The sequence below is a fragment of the Aplidium turbinatum genome, chromosome 15 (genome assembly GCF_918807975.1).
Source record: "Aplidium turbinatum chromosome 15, kaAplTurb1.1, whole genome shotgun sequence".
Taxonomy (NCBI): domain Eukaryota; kingdom Metazoa; phylum Chordata; class Ascidiacea; order Aplousobranchia; family Polyclinidae; genus Aplidium; species Aplidium turbinatum.
Window position 1 is genome coordinate 6735774 of NC_137486.1, and position 20159 is coordinate 6755932.

The following is a 20159-nucleotide window of genomic DNA, read 5'->3' on the forward strand; positions in this document are numbered from 1 at the left end:
ATGAAATCACAGATTTGTATTTTTGCGATGTCATCCGGGATCCTTTTCAAACCTTGGGTGGGTGGTAAAAGGACAGAAGCTCGAAGAACGATCTGTTGCTGGTCACGCTGAACTACCTCAACTCAGATCGGGGATGATAGACCGTTGGGGCTATTTTAGGAGAAAAGGACTAAGCTCGTATGCATATATCATTGCTGTTGTTGAAACAGTTTGACCACGAGACCAAACCCTTTTGATGCGAAACTAACAAATACAAGTCAGGTGTTTCACATTCACAATGTCGCACGTTCCAATAAATTCATATAATTAAAGTATGTCGCAACAGAAAGTTTACATACTTTTTAGGTTGTAAAGTGAAATCTTATTTGCTTATCACTCGTTCACATTCCATGACAATGTTGAAAGTCGGGGTTGAGAACACAGATACAAATGCTTTTCATACACACAGCAAAAATAAAATACGCTTAAATAAAACAACGCTTCCTCAAGTTAACGAAAAAAAATACACCGATTGATACAAATACCAAAAAAGCGCTCACGGCTGGGCTGTCAACATTGAACAAAGCATTCATGAAAAACCCTGAAATTTTATATCAAAATTTCCCCGTCCGAACAAAGCCACAACAACAAATGATCGGTTGTGGGCAAATACTTCGCAGGGCATAGTTATTGCGAAAGAGGACGTTGTGCATAAAGAGAATTCGAGCACGTCAAGACGTTAACAGGGCAATGTAGCCTATGTTGCACGTGCAGTATCTCAGTACTTTTTATGAAGTCACACACAAAAATCACTAGGTCACAATACAAAAGTTTCCAGCGAAGTCTCAATTAAAATAGTAGCTTAACTTTACACAAGAAATTCTCACTTTTTTAGGTTTTTCACCAGCTTTTGTGGATCACGTGTGCTATTACAAGCAAAGGTAGAAAATAAATACCCGTTCCGTGCAAAGCCAGCGCATTGTATAGCAGGTGGCAGGCGTAGAAACTACTTTTAAAAGCGTGAAGTCCACAAGGTTGTGTAATGAATAAGACAAAAGGCCACTGTTGACAAAAATGGTAGATGGAAAAATTTACTGGTCTTGGTTAAAACAAATGTGAAAAAAATATTACATATAAAATTTCATCCTAAACTTTTTTGAACAATTAGCAATGAGTTATATGATATCGCAAACGAAACATTGGCACCTATCGCCATCGGTATGAAAACAAATCCTTTTTCTCTTCGCATATAGACAAAAAGGACAGGAGTTGCACTGTCTATTCCTGGGATTTCGCAAAAAGAAAAACCCAAGCAAAATAAAGTTTTATTTATTGCAATATTGACTAGAGCTCGAAATAGACTGGAAATATCCTTGGGTTTTAATTTAAAAATACGCTATTCTGCTTAAAAATCAAGCAATTCCATTTCTTCCAGCATTCGAATCTGATAATCCAGAAAGGATCAAAAAATCAAAATGCTCGAGTTGTGCTGGTTTAGGCTACTAAATATTGCGCGCTGATGATTCAGAAAACAAAACTGCTTTGAAAAATTTCCTTCAATGAACCTTTCAGCGCAAAATTCTTTTGTCGTACTTCAGTTCTGTTTCGAAGTTGTCTCGTTTCGAACTTTTATCTAATAAAATTAAGCTGAGTTTCAATCTAAAAATATTTCGAACAATCCTAATATGGTATTGAAGGGAAAAAATACTAAAGTACCAAAATGTCATTATTGAAAAGTTTTCACGTTTTAACGCGGTTCGGCCTCTATTAATGTAGGTTCGTGGTCTCTTCTTTAATTAAAATTTCCTGGCATTTGAAGCCAAATAATACTAGAATTGGATTATGGCAATAGATAGACGTTAAATATCGCAAGCGATGAAACCAACAGAGTGACTTCGACAAAATCACAATTTTGCAAGTGGTGGCAAGTAAAATCCACTTAAAATATTCAAAGTTGCAAGTGCAAAAACGTAATGTAATTTAAACGTATGTAAACGTAATTTTCGTAACTAGGTTACTCACTGTGCTGAAGCATCCGTACTAAAGTTTATGTGTCAATGACAAAATACGATATTACGTCATAATTACAAAAAGTTTTTACTCATAATTGTAAGCACTCAAAACTTGGCAGCCCAACTGCATCGTGCAATATATATCTAAATTCACGGATAAGAAACTTATAAAATATTATGCTCCTGCTCTTGATGAACTATTGGTCTGTGAAGTCTGTTGTGATTCATGTGACTCTGTACTAAGTCTCCAGTTCTTAGCGCTGATAGCAATGACAGCTCGCCTGCTAACACAGTAGCACATACGATTTTAGCCAATTGTGCAGCATTAGCACCAGGGCGATCAGGAACACTGCTCCCCGCAACACCAAGCAGTCTAAGACATGCCTTTTGAGGATCAAGAGCGCATCCTCCACCCACAGTTGCAACCTCCAGCGACGGCATTGTGCATGTAGCTAGCAATGATGGAGATTGATCTGTGCTTTGAGAATTCGATGGAATAGCGCTCAATGTCGTGATGCAGTTACTGCTAACTACATTCTGTGCGGGATCTTGCCCAGTTGCGATGAACAGGGCAGTGACTATGTTCGCTGCGTGGGCGTTGAGACCGCCAATACTTCCAGCCATCGCCGAACCGATGTGATTTTTGCATTGATTCAAGTCTACCAAAGAAGCAACATCAGTTTTAAGCACAGACTGCACGATTTCGGATGACAACACTGCTTCAGCAACGACGGATTTACCACGACCTTCTATCCAATTCACAGCGGATGCCTTCTTATCAGTGCAGAAGTTTCCACTTAGGCTTATCACATTCATGTGCGGAAAGCGTTCTTTAAGCCACCTGCAAATTATTTTGTAAAGTAAATTTTCCGTACAGTAACCTCTTGTGATCATAAGTTATGCTACCTCGGCAATCCAATCGCGTTATTTTTCAAAAGCAGTATGGGGCGTTAGGGCCGTTATGTGTTCTTATTGAAGTCCCATTTTAAAGAAGGCGTTAACAGTAAACCAAATGTTCTTAGAATATCTATTATAAAAGTAGCAAAAAAGTTTAGCTTCCTATTTTGGAATCCAACATTTTAAAAGCAGGATGCCAAACTTTACTATAACCGTATAACTTTTAAACATTTCAGCAGCCACCTTTATTTCAGGACAATAAGTGGAGCAGTTTCATTGATAAGTTTATATAGCAGTAAAAGCTTATTGACTATTCTAAAATTTTAACCAAACGAATTTTCAAGTTTTGGTGCACAAATTTTGGCTAAAATGTAGAAAGGGCGATAGATTGAAACTACTCATATTGCCAACAGTTAATAAAAAGTTTAAATTTACATTGTGTAACAAAGTGTTATAGGCGCTTTGCAACAAATGACATAGTGTATCTTTAGTTGAATCATGCATAGTTTGTGATGATTGCAAAACCTTGTTGTAAACTATCCATCTTATTTTGCTTCATGCCTAATCATTTCTATTGCTTTGCCTTGTGGTACTATGACGTAGGTCAGGGCTTCCCAAACTTTTTTGCTCGCGACCCCTTTTAATCTCTTAAAAGTTTTCGCGACCCCTTACGATTAAAATGACGAACAGTGCGAAATATACATTTGTGATATTTATTGAAAATCTTAGATCAAACGAAAACCAAAAACAATTTACCGGCACTCAGTTGAGTTTTTTTTATATTTTTTATTAATTTCTGACCATCACAACGAAGCCTATGGGTACTGGGTAGCCTACTGGAAACAAAACAAAAAAGCAAACACATTTATTCAGTGTGATGGATGTGACTGCTTTCTGCCACAAAGCAAGTCCAGTCGTGGCTCAGTGTTTGTTAATGCAGGTCTCAAGGCGGTTTCAATGTTGCTTAGGTTGGAACGGTAAGCGAAGTGAGAGCATTTCAGATAAATCATTTTGAAATTTTGGTTTCCAGATGTTTAATTTTTTGATGAACGCATCAATTTTAGATTTTAATGCAAATATTGATGTTTTTTCCTAGAAGGAACAAACTAAATTCGTTTAGTTTTTCAAGCAAATTTGACATAGTTCCAAAAGCTAGATGTCATTACGAAAATGGTGGACCAAGACTGAATTTTATTCTGTTGAAAAATTCCCGATTTCAGTTTTCAACGTTAATTGGCTAGCCATTTTGAAGCTTTGACTTTTGACAGCCACCTCACTTCACGATGTAGTAAAAGAGATTTTAACTCCGATTCCATTTCACCATTAATTTTCAAAAATAGGGCAGCCTATTGAGTGCCACAGCATCTCGCACAGAAGTGTTAATACGTAGTACCTTGTGCAAATTGGTATACTTTCTGCAACCCCTGAAGTTTGTTACGCGACCCCGTGGGGGGTCGCGACCCCCAGTTTGGGAAGCCCTGACGCAGGTAATTGCTCGCCTACAATTACGTACCTGTCACGACATTTCACTTATGTTCTACCAGCGTAGATGCATACAGCTGACAGTTTAGTTGTGTTGATATTTCACTTGCATGTAATCTTAGTTGTAGCCTGTGGTGGGTATTCTTTATTTAAGTTAATACAAACTATCGTATTATGTTAATGTTTAACTGCTATGTTTATATTCAGCTATATCGTGTGTTTTGTTTATTAAATCTTAAGTTGAGGATTTGTGATGAATGAGTATGGAATGGATTCATAACAAACCTTAAATCGGAAAAATCTTAAAATAACTTTAATGATTTGTAATAATTTTGTTACTCAGTTCTTTTTACACACTTCATGTCAATTAAAAAATTCGTATAAATGTAGCTGGCACACCAACCTCAAAGAATTTTCCACTCCCTTCGATACCATGTTCATTCCCATTGCATCACCAGTGAAAGCCACAAACCGGAGGTAAAGAAGCCTACCTGACACCACAGGCTTGATTTCTTTTAATCTTGCATATCGACTCGTCTCATCAAACTTTTCCTTTACCAAAGTAAAGTTATATCCATCTTGAAGCCATTCCATCATCTCGCAGCACATTTGAATGGAAGGAAAACGTACAACTGGTGCTCTGGTCATGCCATCTTTATATACAATAGCTTTGACACCACCAGAAAGAAAAAGTGCTTTTAACCCACGATTTGTACTCGCCAATAACGTTCCTTCTGTTGTTGCCATTGGGACACTGATTTGCTCTCCATTGAGCAACAGTGGACCTACAATGCCAACAGGCACTGGAATATATCCCACAGTATTTTCACAGCATGCTTTAGTAGCTGTAGTAAAATCATATGAATCATGTGGGATGTGACGCAAAGCATCTTTACTCTCTTGATCATCCATGTTGTTGCCCAGTATTTGTCTTCGAATCATAACTCCACGATTAGCATCATTCAAGTCACGCTCCAGTTTGTATATTGGCAACTTTCGAAGTTTAACAAGCAAGATGATTTCAGAATCTGACAGCAAATCTGAACCACATTTTAATGAGTGTAACATTTCCTCTGGAGTTCTATCCAGTACATTTTCTTCTTGATTGTTATTGGGTACAGTCTCACTACATACAGAATTGCTAATGCGATGTTGCCTGCTTTGTAAAGACTTGCCTTGACTATGAGTTGGTTTGTAACGAAAATTAGTAAAAAGTTCGGAATCATCAAATACATATTTTCCTATTAAAATGCATATCAGTGCTACAGTGAAAAGTTGTTCTGGTCTAAGAGTCAAAATAGAATCAAAGCTGCTTTGCATTTTTCCTCCATCCTGAGAGAATTGAGTTGGCAGAACAAGCGAACGAATTCCATACAAAATCAACAACATCAAGCAGAGAAGAACTTTTACCCTAATTGTCAAAAAGGTATTGTGTGCTTCTGGTTTGTAAAGTATTTGTGAAAACCTTTTGTCATGCCAAGATGGCTTATGCATACCAAAATTCTTTGGACTTTGATCACTCGCTTTTAAATACACCGCCAAGCAAGCTGGCATGAATGTGGTAAAGACAATGTAGTTTATGGTAACGGAAAGACAGGCAAAACAACACAACTGTTGAAGCTGGTTAACTTGTATGTATCCCCCAACGTTCATGAGAAGCAAAAGCTCAACTAGTGTGTCAAGTGAAAGAACAGGAACTACTATACCAACGCCTTCAGCAATACGATCTTGAAGATTGTCAATGGAGGACATACCTAAGCAATGTTGAGTAAAAAGCACCATGCGTGATATATCAATCAGCAGTAAAAATACTGGAAGGGCACTACTGACATTCACAATATCTTTTTTTAGAAAGTGAAGAATGGTGAAGGTAAAAGTCATCACTGCAAAGACTGTGTAAGCTGAAACAATCCCAATAATAAGCAGAGAACCAGATTTCCACATCTTTTTTAATTGCCAATATAGATAGATGATGGTTCCACATCGTAAAATAGTGAGAAGAACAACGTCACTATTCACTTCAGTTTCTGAGTTGTTTGTGCAATGTAGTGCCCAATTGCAAAGTTCATAGGGACTGCTCACGTTCAAAGTGACTGTTCCAACTACTATGGTTAAGAAGCATACTATCATTTCCAATGCATACGTTGCACAAAAATGCCCATAACATTCAAATATTTTCAAAGCCATTTTACTGTGTTCAGTTTTTAAAGATATTTATTTTATTATATACATTGAAACCTGATACAACAACATAATAATAATATTTTTTTCCAGTTTAGGTATTAGGCAAGTATCACAACCATTAGGTGTATCACAGTTTATAGTTGTAATTTTTTTTTAGCAAATTCAACTCAATACGCCCCAATATTACCCTCTCAACATAGCCTAGCTTTTATTAAAAAAGTCATATATATACATACATTTCAATATAGGCCTATACAGTAAATAATCAATTAATCATGGAATGAGATTATTCTCTAAAACAAAAAATTAGTCCCTAATCAAACAGATGGTCAGTGTTGATTTTGTTTTTTTCATACTGAGAAGCATGGTAGCATCAGATGTACATTTTTTATCACATATAATACAATTTTTTCTATTTCCTCTGATATCTTTTTAAAACAAGGTAAAGCAATAAAATCATCAGTTTTTAAACTTAAACAAAATGAAAAAATATCATTACATACTATTAAATTTAAGTTCAAGTTCTTAAAAAAAAATGATTCTAATCATTTTTTGAATTTTTTATAACAATGACACAGTCTGATAATTTGGTGAGGTTTGACATCGACTTCAATGATCATAGAATGTTATGTAATAAGAACAATTATATATATCCTACACACAAAAATAACAAAATTGATCGCTTAAAACAGCTCTTTAGTCTTTATGCTGTTTTGCCTCGTGAGCTTTGCATATTGCTCAACAAGCGTATAAAGTTTAGAATTCACAACAAATCATTAAATTTGAAAATTAAGTCTGAATCACTGCAAATAAACGCATTCACAACTTTATGGTACTTCGGCCGACGCCATTTCACAATACATGGGCAATGATTTTGCCGCAGCAAAAATGCGTTAATTTTGAAGGCTACCGAGTGGAGACAACAGCTTGTCCTGTGTATATATAAGTCGAACCTATCTTTTTGAGGTGAAAATCACGAGCGAAAACTTGCGTACTTTACTTTGTCGATACCGGGCTGTAGGGGGGCCCTCATATTACTTCTTGTCCAGGGCCCACAAAACCTTAAGGCCACCACTGGGTCTAGTGGGTTAAGGCTAGGGAATACATTTCAATAACATGGGTTTGATTCCCACCCCTGTCATAACCAGGGTTGCCAACCTTTGAAAATATTTTCAGCCCAAACTGATCACGGAACAAGCCCAAAACCAGCCCAATTTTCAATATGCTTCACACTTTCAAAAGATTTTGACAGACTCAATTCAATCATATATATACTGATGTCTAACATATCTAGATCTTATAATTTTATGCTGAATTTAGCATTTAACTGCAAAAAAAGAATAATCAATGTATAAAAATTGAAATAATTACATTGCAAACAAAATAAGAAATATGTAACTTTACTAAACACAGGTCAGCACCGCAGGTACAGTATGTCCAATTACGCATTATCTACACGTTTATGATCATACATATTCACATCAAACTTATCTAATAATTTCAGAGATGGCCATATTTTGCCCACTTTCCAATTGGTAAACATTGCCTTGCTATGAACACAACAGTGTTGAGTAAAGCTTTGTAGGCCTACTGAACTTTTATGCAAACTTTCTTAATGAAAATTGAAAAATAATAAAACATTAATTTATGCATTTCACAAGCACAAAATAAACTTGCCTTCTTTATGAGACCAATCTAATGGCTGACATGACAGCACTAGAGCAACAACTTACAGCGTTCTATACAACCTAACTACAGTACATTTGAATCTCGACTACATTTTCTCCTTTTAACAAGTTTTAGCAATCTCATGTTGTTTTGAGACACATTACTCAAACCAGCCCAAAAAACCGCAACCCGCAACCTTCAAAAAAATCCCACAACTCAGGACGAAAACCAGCCCAATTGGGCGTGAAAACCGCAAGGTTGGCAACCCTGGTCATAACCCTTTTTTCTTCTGTAATTACCAAAAAAAGTTCAAATTAGGATCAACTCTGGCTGAATGCTAGAAGAGTCACAATTGAATGGCAGTTACTTTAAGCATATGTTCTAACTTGTTGAGGGATGTCTTACAGGGAATTGTCATGTTTAAGTGGCTACCTGATAATACCCATCTTTTTTGTGCTGTATAATTTTACTGTTCTTTTTGTTTTGCAATTTGCAGTGGCTATAGTTATTAAGAGAATTATAGAGAGAAAAAGAGAAAACTTTTATTTTATCTGTTGCGAGAATAGCATAGTACAATTATACACAATATGAATAAAATAGCACCATTGCAATCTAGATACCACAACAGACAGGAAGTAGCGAAAGACTATATCAGTCATCAAGTCAGCTAGTGACAAATGTCAAACATTGGTAAATTATGTACGGTATTAGTTATTTTTCAAATTTCAAAAGCTTTGGATTGGTTTTTTTTTTTCTTTTATGTTACTCATGCAGAAGCTTGTAATGTTGCCTTTGCTTTATTGTAGCATGAGTTTACCACTTGCCAGTTCACTCATGCCACTATATATATATATATATATAATTTTCAATTTGTACAAACTGGACACACTTTTTCTCCCACAATTAAATAACTGTTAGAGAACACTGCAACATGTTCTAGAAATTTGCATTGGCACATTTTTTACCTATGTAATTTATTAAATTTTTTTTTTTACTTTGGTTTACCTATTACTTTAGCAACTGTCGATAATTAATATCAATATCAAACTGAAAGGCTGACTAAATAGCCAGAGTTGGAAGTAACGACTAGTTGTTACCATTCAATAGCGTTATTCGTTGCTTTCTGAATATCGAATGCTTATCCTTATAGCCTGCCTATTTCTTTTAAATATAAATATGGAATACGCATTATTCACTGCTTTTTTATGCAAGCAACGAAATCATTATTTGTTTTTCACTTATCGATACTTAGGAGAACTGCTGAATCATTTTTTGTTGTTTACTTACTTCGTCATCAAAACGAATTTACGAGATTTAGTTTTCGGATTATTATCCAACCTAGTCTCCTTCTGGTTTTCAAACTTTAAAGGATCAGGGAAAATTTTGCGGCGACATAGTTCAGAAAAATCATGCCAGTGAGAGTCGTTAACAGTGTTGGCAACCTTGCGGTTTTCCCGCAAGTTTTGGCATGCTTTTTTTGAGTTTGGGTATTTTTTTTTTGAGTTTGCGAGTTGCTTGTTTTTTGGCTAGTCAAACTTTTTTTAACTTGTCTTTGACACTGAAAGTGCGAGATTTTTATGTGGTCAACATTGCATCCCTTCTTTTCAAGATAATGATTGCTTGGAATGGAGTAAACAAATGTCATTCTTTGACTTATGTATGGACTGCAAAGGTTGTATTCAAAATTTTGAACTGCTAAATTGCGTGCTTTACGCTAATTGGTATTGGTTGCAAATTATTGGGCTTGTTTTTTAGATTCACTTGCTTGTTTTTAAAAAACAACCTTGCATCACTGGTCGTTAAATACGCAAATACAATAAAATATACTATTTTTAGTAATTGCTATTCATTGCTTTTTTTAAGTATTGATAGCGTAAAGTCATTGCTTTTTGGGCACTATCAAATAGTGGAATAGTCATTGCTTTTTGACTAACGACTTCCAACCCTGTCAATAGCCTACAGCTTTTGAATACATTGACAGGGTGTAACATGTATGCTGGCCTCAGAACTTTATGCTTGATTCATTGTCTTATTATATCGGATAGACACAAACTCGCCACTGTTAAATACCGGTAAGTTACGGCGGGCTAATAGTCACTGCTTGATAGTTTCTTCTAAACCAGGCCACTCCATAGCCTATAGATTAAGTAAGCCTAGAAACCCTAGCGTTTCTGACCGATTAAAAATTGCCTTAATTCAATAGAACTGATTTTTGGCAGCAATGCAGCCCATGCTCCGTTGTTTTATCATAGTTCTACTGCCCTTATCTGCATAGAAGTCAATTCAATGATCAGAGGCTAGCCAACTGACCTTAATCAGTTCCGTTCCACTTATAAAAGTCGCTCGGTTGCGTCATAAGTCACAACTTCAAGAACTTTACTAAAATTGTGTTGCCAGATATCATCTAGTAATTCAATCTAGCCTGGAAGATCTGCTCATACGCCGACGATCTGGTAATTTTCTCCAGCACTGCTACAAAATTAGCCATCTCGTGAAAGTTTTCCCAAAATTAACTGTAACAAAATTTTTAAAAGATGTGAAAAAAAAACTGATAAAAATTTATTTGATTGAAGTTTTATTTTTTTTCATCTAACGTCTTTCAAATTTTGACAAAATTCTTCAGTGGAAAAAGAATTTTCATTTGGCAATGCTACAAACAGTTGCATTTGATGTCATCACATCAAGATGCCAATAAAATATTTTCAAAATACCACACAAGAATATTGCTCAAAGGGTGTTGATGAGGAACCGAGGCTAATTATTCTTGATAAAAATAAAATTTATCTGATATACTATGTAGCGGTGTAGCCGACGTTGTTAGGACTAATGTGTCCAATTCACCAATAAAATAAAAATAAATTCCGTGTTCTTGTCCAGGGAGTAAATGTAGGCTTTGTGACACAAAATATCAACAATTGCTCGTGTCAGACGGTGGGTTTAAACTTGATGAATGCGGTGAGATAAAAATATATTTGTGGTCTCTATGGCAGGGCTAACTCGAGGTAGCCTACCGGTATCCTCTTCTTCAACAGATTGGTCATGTTTGATCACTGACATCTCCCACATGAACTCCCTTCGATACATTCTATTCTGTCTTTCGTTTTTAGTAGTTCTTCCGGCATGCTTTTCATTTCCGTAATTTCTTTGACATTGTCAAAATATCAAACCATAGATATATGGTATAGAGCATAATATAGTAGCCTACCCATACGCAGTAGCGTATTTAGGGGCGAGGATAAAGGCCCCCCCTAATAATCAGGTAAAAAAAAATTAGCAAAAAAAAGCTGCAGCGCAAGACATAATTGCTTGGATGATTCATCCTAGCGCGGGGGAGGTATACTTTTTACAATGTAATTTGTCAATAATATTCTAAGTTTCCACCTAGATAACAACATTGACCTAACATTCCACTTGAAACTGCGGAGATCTATTTCAAACGAACAGTTTTTCTTCCTTTTCTTGACAATTGCATGGCACAAATTCACTGGAGATTCAATGAGCACTGCTCGCTAGCTTTTAAAGTCAGCACATTTCTGCTTTCATTGATTCATGAAGATGAGAACTGCCCGATCGACGAGATTTTCGACTTCTACAGTAGAATTCACCCATATAGTGACACCTGAAGGGATCCACCGCGGAAAAAGTGTCACCATAACCGAAGTGTCGCTGTAGCCGAATTCTACTCAACTGTTGCGTATGCAAACGGGACTTTGCAACAGGTGTCACTATAGGTGAAGTGTCACTATAGCCAGGGTTGGAAGTAACGACTAGTTGTCACTATTCGATAGCGTTATTCGTTGCTTTATGAATATCGAATGCTTATAAGTTATACCCATTCCTTTTAAAAGTAAATATCGAATGCGCGTTATTCACTGCTTTTTTATGCAAGCAACGAAATCATTATCCGTTTTTCACTAATCGATATTTAGGAGAACTGCTGAATCATTTTTTGTTGTTCAGTTACTACGTCATCAAAACGAATTTACGAGATTTAGTTTTCGGATTACTATCCGACCTAGTCCTCTTCCGGTTTTCGAACTTTAAAGGATTAAGGAAAATTTTGCGGCAACACAGTTCAGAAAAACCATGCCAGAGAGAGTCCCTTGCGGTTTTCCCGCAAGTTTGGGCTTGTTTTTTTCGAATTTTCGTATTTTTTTGAGTTTGCGGGTTGTTTGTTTGTGGGCTTGTTTTTTTTTCAGTCAATTTTTAGTAATTGCTATTCATTGCTTTTTTTCAGTATCGATAGCGGAAAGTCATTGCTTTTTTGGGCACTATCGAATAGTGAAATAGTCTTTGCTTTTTGACTAACGACATCCAACCCTGACTATAGCCAAAGTCACATAGGCTACTATAGGCGAATTCTAGCCTACTGTACCATGAATTAAATGCTGGATGTTGAACCAAGCAATTGCTTTGCAGCTACTACTGAATTGCGAAGAGGAAGAGCGAATTGGCTTGCAGTTTCTGTGGATAAACGACCTGCGACTCTTGTGGATGCGTGTCAAGCTGCTGAACAACTCGGCACTTATCCGATTACCCATAAATTACTTCGAATCTTTGCTACGCTTCCAGTCACAACTGCCTCCAATGAGTGATGTTTCAGTTTACTAAAGTAGGCTACGTGAAAAATTATTACCGCACGACCATGACCGAGCCATGTTTGAACGGTCTAGCTCAGATGTATTTAAACAAGGATATTGTAGCCTACTCGAGTATGATGCATTCATTGATATATTTTCTAAGCGCAGCCATCGCATTAAATTGTCATTGCGAATCGCTAAGAATGTTCAAAAGGTAGCCTATTCGAGGTCGGAAGGACTAACTTATTGTTTATGTTGTGAAGTGTTTGATATCTTTTGTTAGTTCATTGATTGCAACAGTAACTTACCTCTGCGGATTCGCTCTTGATTTTGGGACCCCCTCCCCCCTTTCTGACGGTATTCTGACGGTTTCAGCTAACTCCCTCCCCACGTTCTGACTCATCATATGACATTTTGGTATAGGGGAGACTGGGGTTAGTTGGAAAGATTTTTTTTTAAGTGGAATTTAATGCAATTGGTGCATAACCTGACAACTTGAAGCGGCTTAAATTATCGCTAATGTTGTCCCCATCATACAACTAAAAATAAGTAGGCTAGGCATTCAGTCAATTTAAATTTTAATGCAAATTTAAAATAAAAAACATAAAATTGATTTTCCAACTAACCCCATGCCTGGGGATAGTTGAAAAACGTCAGTTTACTGCACGCTAATTAACTGGATACTCTTTTTTCAACCAACAAACATTTACATGGGGTTGTAAGCAATTATGTTTACTTGCTTTGAAATCAGAATGCAATAAATTCTAACTTACACCTAATCACCGTAAAAACATTTTTTAATAAACTCATTCTTAAAACTTGTGATACCGAATATATTGCACTTTCCAAGCTATTCAAATTAAAATTTTACCAGTATATCTGCTTAAAACAAGTAGGCTACATTGGAGCTTATACTACGTAGGCTACTATCATGCCACGACGATATACTCGCATCATATTACATCGTCATACTGGTATCAAAACATTTTCCAACTAACTCCACCCACTATTTTCCAACTAGCCCCATTAGCACATGACAAACTATTTTCCTAGAATATTCAAGCATGGTGCATTTGACTAAAATTTGTTTATTTCTTGGTGTTGTAGAACACCTACAGCTGACACACACCAAAATACTTCCGCCTATCTTTAACGACATTGACGCAAAAAATGTTTCTTAAAACGCCAAAATTTTTACTTCAAAAGTAAGAAAATACAAAATTGTCTGCCAAACAGGTAATCTATAACTTGACTCAACAAATCGAAACTAACATGGATTATGTGTTTTTATAAACTACATCACATGGTGGCAGTAAATATTCAAAAAATTCATCGCGATTTGAAAAAATGATAATTTTTCAACTAACCCCGCCTTCCAACTAACCCCAGTCTCCCCCCCCCCCCCCCTGTTATTCAAAGGATCAAACAAGTATAATTTTTACCTAATTAGAAAAAATTTGAACCAATTAACAGCTATTTTCACCAAATTTGAGCTTTCTGTGTAGGCCTACTACCGTTGAGACTACCGTAGCCTACCCCGTGTGTACTACCCTCAGACCCCCATCCGCCGAGTCAGCCGCTACGCGGCAATGTCTTGCCCTCCCCCCCTAACAAACTTTCTAAATACGCCACTGCCCATACATAAATGTTATTTTTGGCGTAACCTAAGGCATAAGTCATCACACTTATGCTGTTTCATGCCTCGCCAGATGTAAAATTATTTAACAGTGTTATTCGCTCAATAAATATTGGCAGACACACAGCGATGTCGCCAAAGACCTGTAAAAAGGCTGATTTTGCTGTCTGCGGCGTGTCACACCACACTGCATTAAATTGGTTGAGAACTAATTCTACTCTGTAGGCTATTTCGTTCCTGTCAGCATTGTCTTATAGCAAACATCATTGCCAAAACTGTAGCCTACATAATAGCACCAATTGCCATTTATTATAGCATTGCGATATAGTTATGATTGCACATGATAAACTAATAATGATGCCTTGATAGGTGCTCATTTTCTTATAACATCAAGGTGAAAAGCATTTCCCACCAGGCCCGGATTCAGAGGGCAGTTTCCCCAGCCCCCCCCGAGGTGGAAAAATATAATTTTGTGTTGTTATTATTATTTTCTCTCAGCCTTTGAAGTTTCTGCAAAATGCCTCCTTTTTCTTTCAAAATTAATTTTTAGTCACAAGGTGCCGACTGAGCTTGGCGTAAAGGCATTAGCAACGGTGTGGGTGACTTTCAAGTTACCTTGCAAAGTTTTTCCCGTTTCGGGCGCGAAATTTTTTTTATGGAGACCCTTCAATCTAAAAGTGCACCGGGTCTCCCATCAGTTAAACTTCCCCCTGTTTCCATCACCTTTGCGTTGAAACGAGTAGCCTACTATTTTGGGTGCACTGCCGATAGCTCAGTTGATTGACTTCGTGAACAGAGAAGCTTCAAGATCAAACCGCGCTAGTTCGACTCTTGGAGTGTGAGCTTGAACAACGCATTCTAAGGACTGCTCCCCATTCAGCTGCATCTCATGGATGGAGTGATTCCCCGGCAACAATCGGAAAACTTCACTCTGTCAATCTCGGTAACCGTTTCCGCGTTAAAAGTCTCCACAAGTAGGCTATGTGAAACGACCAGGAATAACCTATCAAGGATTTGTCAGTCCGAGAATACAGATTCAAAACCAAACCAAGCATTTTTTCGCATTTGTTAGTATCATTTAGCCTACGCATTTCCACATTGGTATTATTGCAGAAGTCATTATGCCCTACACTTTCGTGACCCAAATTTTTGGCAGTGACTCGCAGCCAATGGCAAAAGTTTTGAAGTTGGAAATAATCTGCATTCTACAGGGCTTAACTGCCTTTCTGAATGAAGCTCTATAGCTCCGCCAAGCGTATGTAATCACAAACGTAAAGCCTTTTTCTATTCGTCGAAAACGACGAGATTTGACGACAAAGAGCGTTGTTCAATGGTGCGGTGTTTTTGAATACGGATGAAAATAAACTGAAGCAATACAATAAGCTTAATCATGGTTTGTTATGACACTTATTATGCTGTAGAGATCTAGGACAGGATTAGTCCACCAAGCCTAGATTCCCTGCAGCAAAGCCTATGTTTACAGGTCGCGATGGATTAAACTTTCTAATATAGCACAGGAAATCAATTTTATTTTACACTGATTAACATCTAAACTCTACACGTGTGTTTCGTTGGTAGGAAAACAAATTACTCTTTAACCGCCACTTGAGATGAATGCAAGTAAAGCAATGAAGACTCACGATAAAAATCAAGCAACAAAATACTAATGACAGTGGACACTGGAACACGTTACTTCAATTTGAAAACAATATATATGTCATAGTGGCAAATTATAACCAATAAACCAAAATATATGACGTAGAACCATTAAAAAAGTTAAAATATGACTTTGTTCTCAGGCTATATGCTTACGATTTTGTTAATTGCACCAGGAAAAACACATTAAGAAATCACATACGATACATACGATCATAAAAGTTAAACTGGCGTTTCCATCGACAAATTGTCTTCAAATCCCCTTGAAAATATATTTATTAAACCTCTGTGAACCCATAAGGTCATATTGCTGTTGTCAAACTTCCTGTCTCCATCAACAGACCAGTTGCAAAGTCGGCCCACTGAAGAACAGTTTTCTTTTTCTGGCTGGAATAATGAAGACTGAGATGGCGTATTTTTCGTGTTTTTTTCACGATATTGAGCCGATACTTCATCACTAGAAGAGATATGAAAATGTATTGCATTCACACGATGGCACTTGACAAACGGGAAAGCAAAATGATTTTTCTTAACATCAGGTATGGCTCGCAAGAATTCCAAATATGAAAGGAAGGGAACTTTCTCTACAACCACAAAGTCAATGCAGCCGTCTGCGAGGTGAGCAGACGGCGACGGCCCATCAGGGCACTCAGGGAACTTGCATGTTGTATTCATCAAAGTGGTGCTGATCAGATTTCCATACAATGCCTGCACAGTATATACAATATTTAAAACAAGAACTGTGTGTAGTCAGATAAAAATCTAGTACTGAAATATTTTTATTGTGAAAATCTTTAACGTGGGAGGAAGAAAGCTTCCAATACAGCTTTAATAACATTTGGCAGTTTTGCATACTTGTAGAGGCTTCAAACCACTGATGTTTTTTGCTCTTAGGATGTGCATTGTCAATTGTCTTGGTGAGCGAAACGTCAAAGAAGCAATAAAACAACTTCTTTCTTTCGGTCCACCTCAATAGCTCAGTTGGTTAGAGTGTGACTTCTGGAACGAAGAAACTTCAAGTTCAAGCAGCGCTGGTTCGACGCTCGGGGTATGCGCTTGAGCAACGCACGTTAAGGACTACTCTCCATTCAGCGACATTTAATGGATGGAATAATTCCCTGGCAACAAGACTTCCACAATCGGAAACTTCACTCTGCCAATCTCGGTGACCGGGCCTGCGTCAGTGATTCAAAGCATCTACAAATATGCGAAACTGCCAGGATTAAGCTCTGCAAGAAGCTTTCCCAGTCCACGGATAAAGATTCAATCAATCAATCATGTTTCTGCTTTTATACTCATCAGATGAACAATATATAACTATTGGTATAAAAGATAATAATGCTGATGAAAATCCAAACGTGTACCGGACTACCGGTAGTAAGTATTAAGTCAATAGGTGAAAAACTAATTTTATTTATGATGATAAATAGTGAAAAAGATAATAAATTTAAGGTTTAGTTGCAAGTAAACTTCCTTACATTTTACAATTTTTTACACCACGCCAGTGCTTTCCTTTCAGCAATTAATTTATCATAGTTATAATAAATTTGAACTTCTATTGTCTAATTAACAAAAACAAAGCCAAGCTATAGGCTATTATAATGTAAGCAAAATGATATATCATCAACATGTTTTACGTACCTTCCAAGTTTGATCTGACTTTTCAAAAAGATGTTTTGCTTCCTCATTTACAGAACTCCTCAGGTTCACCTGTTCATCTCCAGATAAATGACTTTGAGAACATAGCTGTGGTTCACTATGGCATGTTGTGCATGGATATACACACTTTGTGGTGTCAGCACATAAATCTATTTTTGGTGAACCACAGGAATCTAATAAGTAACGAATTTCATATGAGTAAGACTTCAGCTTAAGAAAAGAAAGTAATAGTGCAATCAGAACTCTTAATGGACCAATACTTCTCATTTTTTCTTTCAACTTATGGAATTCACTGGGATGACCATATACTGAAGTTAGGAGAAAAAATGTAAGAAAATGTCCTTGATCATCATGAATTGAGGATACATCAAGAGGATGACTTTCACCACAAATTATTTGCAATGTTGCTGTTTCAGGGTCCGTTGTTCCTTGAGAGGACATGTTCAATGAATTTGTCGATCCACCAGGAATGATGCCAAACTTTATTGGGGCTTTTGCATACTTGGCTGGCTTGCTGAGGGCACCACTTTCTCCATCAAGTAAAATGTTTTGTTTTTTCTGTTCTGCCACTAAAACACTATTCACAATTTCACTCAATGTCCCATCGCCACTTATTGTGACAATACCATCATATGCAGATATATCATTGGATTCAACATATTCTTTAGCATGATTTTTATGGGTTGTTAATATTACTGTTCTTTTAACGTTGGCCTTGTCCAATAAAGGAGAAGCAATTTGCTCATAAATTGACTTTGCTTCTTTCTTACCAGAATGCGGATTTATGAACATCAATAAATTTCGTGGTCGGACAATGGCATTCTGTTCCATATATAAAGAAAGTTCTTTCTGAATAAATTTATTTAAGTTCATACAGTTTTTTTCTTGATGGGTAAAGAGCTTAATGGTTTTAAATTTACGACAATGATTTGGTAATTTGATCCAGTAATGAATTTTGAAGGCAAAACAATGACACAACTTTTGCTGCAGTATCATAAACAAAGCTTTATAATCATATTCGCTGCTTTCATCCACTCCCCATTTTTCTTTTTCATATGTTGTTGATATAATGTTGCTAACTTTGATGTGCTTATCAAATGAAGACAAAAGAGGTGTATTTGATACAACTTCTGTTGTGCATTTCAAATGAATGAAACCATGTTCTGTACAAAGTACATAAAGAGCTCTGTCCAGCATAAAATACGTTTGCTTGACTGACATTCTGCTGGGTTTAGCAATTAAATAGTTTTGAAACCATTCTGATGATTTCAAAAATATCCGCTAGCCACCAAGCTGAACAGATCACTTAAAACAGAGAAAACTTCTAAGTCATCTACGCTGAAAATTACTGTTTTTAGTTTCGTTTTCGTCTCGCCGAATTTCTAGAAAATACAGACAGTGTAGTGCTGCCAGATAATTTTAAAATTTTCAACACAATTGTTGGGTGGACTAAAATTCGATCAAAAAATGGCAAGTTGACCAATTTTATATACTGTGTCAAACGATTAGCAAGTCATTAGGACATTTTTTGTGTTAAATTTTAATTTACAGTTTCACTAGTGAAGTACTGGACCATAAATAAACTAAAATTATTAATCAATCAATGGTTTATTGGTCAGAAACAAGAAAATATTAGTCTACATGTTTGAAATATGCAAGCAATATACGGTATAGGCACCGTAGCCTACAATGCATAAGTTGCACATGTTCCCATAATAACAGGGAGACAACAAGACGACCATACAATCGAGGCTACTAGTCAACTGCCACCTTACAGAAATGACGATTTTGCCATTTAAAACAATGTTACCGAAAGGCACAACGTTCCACCAAAAAAATATTTAAGATAAGAAAATAACATAAACACAAAATTCTAAAAAAAAAACAAACATAGATTAATCAAGTTTTAGACTAAACCTTTTTAATTGCATATGAAACTGATAAGTTAATTTTTGTCCGCCCCAATAGCTCAATTGGTTAGCGTGTGACTTCTGGAACGAAGAACTTCAAGATCAAGCGGCGCTGGTTCGACTCTCAGGGCGTGCGCTTGAGCAACGCACGTTAAGGACTTCCCTGCAACAAAACTTCAACAATCGGAAACTTAACTCTGCCAATCTCGGTGACCGGCCGCGAAAATTTTTTTCCCACGAGATTTCTGTCTTGTTTGCATATTTTGGTAAAAGTTTGTATTAAAACCGTGTGAATGCAACATTTTCTCGTTGGCACGGTTGGTTCAGTGGTTTCATCCTCTGCCTAGTGTTCGTGAGAACGAGGGTTCGACGCCCGTCGAAGTCAAACTTTTTATTTTCTTTAAATTAATTTTTGGGGTGCACATGAGCTTTTCAAAAAAAGTAGGGTTAAGGAAAGCTTATATTTTATTATCATTGCAGAATTTCATTGGCAAAT

General features: G+C 36.6%; 2 protein-coding genes across 2 annotated transcripts; both read right to left on the reverse strand.

Moving 5' to 3' along the window:
- Window positions 1–283: 283 nt before the first annotated feature.
- LOC145784192 (3-hydroxy-3-methylglutaryl-coenzyme A reductase 2-like) lies at window positions 284–6564 on the reverse strand. The gene is made up of 2 exons (XM_082595965.1): window positions 4774–6564; window positions 284–2832 (listed from the first exon to the last, which is right to left on the reverse strand). The coding sequence occupies exons 1-2, from the start codon at window positions 6555–6557 to the stop codon at window positions 2157–2159; spliced, it is 2460 nt and encodes an 819-aa protein (XP_082452091.1). The 5' UTR covers window positions 6558–6564; the 3' UTR covers window positions 284–2156.
- A 9146-nt stretch (window positions 6565–15710) lies between these two features.
- LOC145784525 (ceramide kinase-like) lies at window positions 15711–19108 on the reverse strand. The gene is made up of 2 exons (XM_082596362.1): window positions 17736–19108; window positions 15711–16802 (listed from the first exon to the last, which is right to left on the reverse strand). The coding sequence occupies exons 1-2, from the start codon at window positions 18972–18974 to the stop codon at window positions 16317–16319; spliced, it is 1725 nt and encodes a 574-aa protein (XP_082452488.1). The 5' UTR covers window positions 18975–19108; the 3' UTR covers window positions 15711–16316.
- Between the last annotated feature and the right edge of the window lie 1051 nt (window positions 19109–20159).

Coding starts and splice junctions, on each gene's coding strand:
- LOC145784192 (XM_082595965.1), bottom strand. CDS start 6,557: ATGGCTTTGAAAATATTTGAATGTTATGGGCATTTTTGTGCAACGTAT. Junction 2,833..4,773: donor GGAGTGGAAAATTCTTTGAG/GTTGGTGTGCCA, acceptor AATAATTTGCAG/GTGGCTTAAAGAACGCTTTC.
- LOC145784525 (XM_082596362.1), bottom strand. CDS start 18,974: ATGTCAGTCAAGCAAACGTATTTTATGCTGGACAGAGCTCTTTATGTA. Junction 16,803..17,735: donor AGTCAGATCAAACTTGGAAG/GTACGTAAAACA, acceptor TATACTGTGCAG/GCATTGTATGGAAATCTGAT.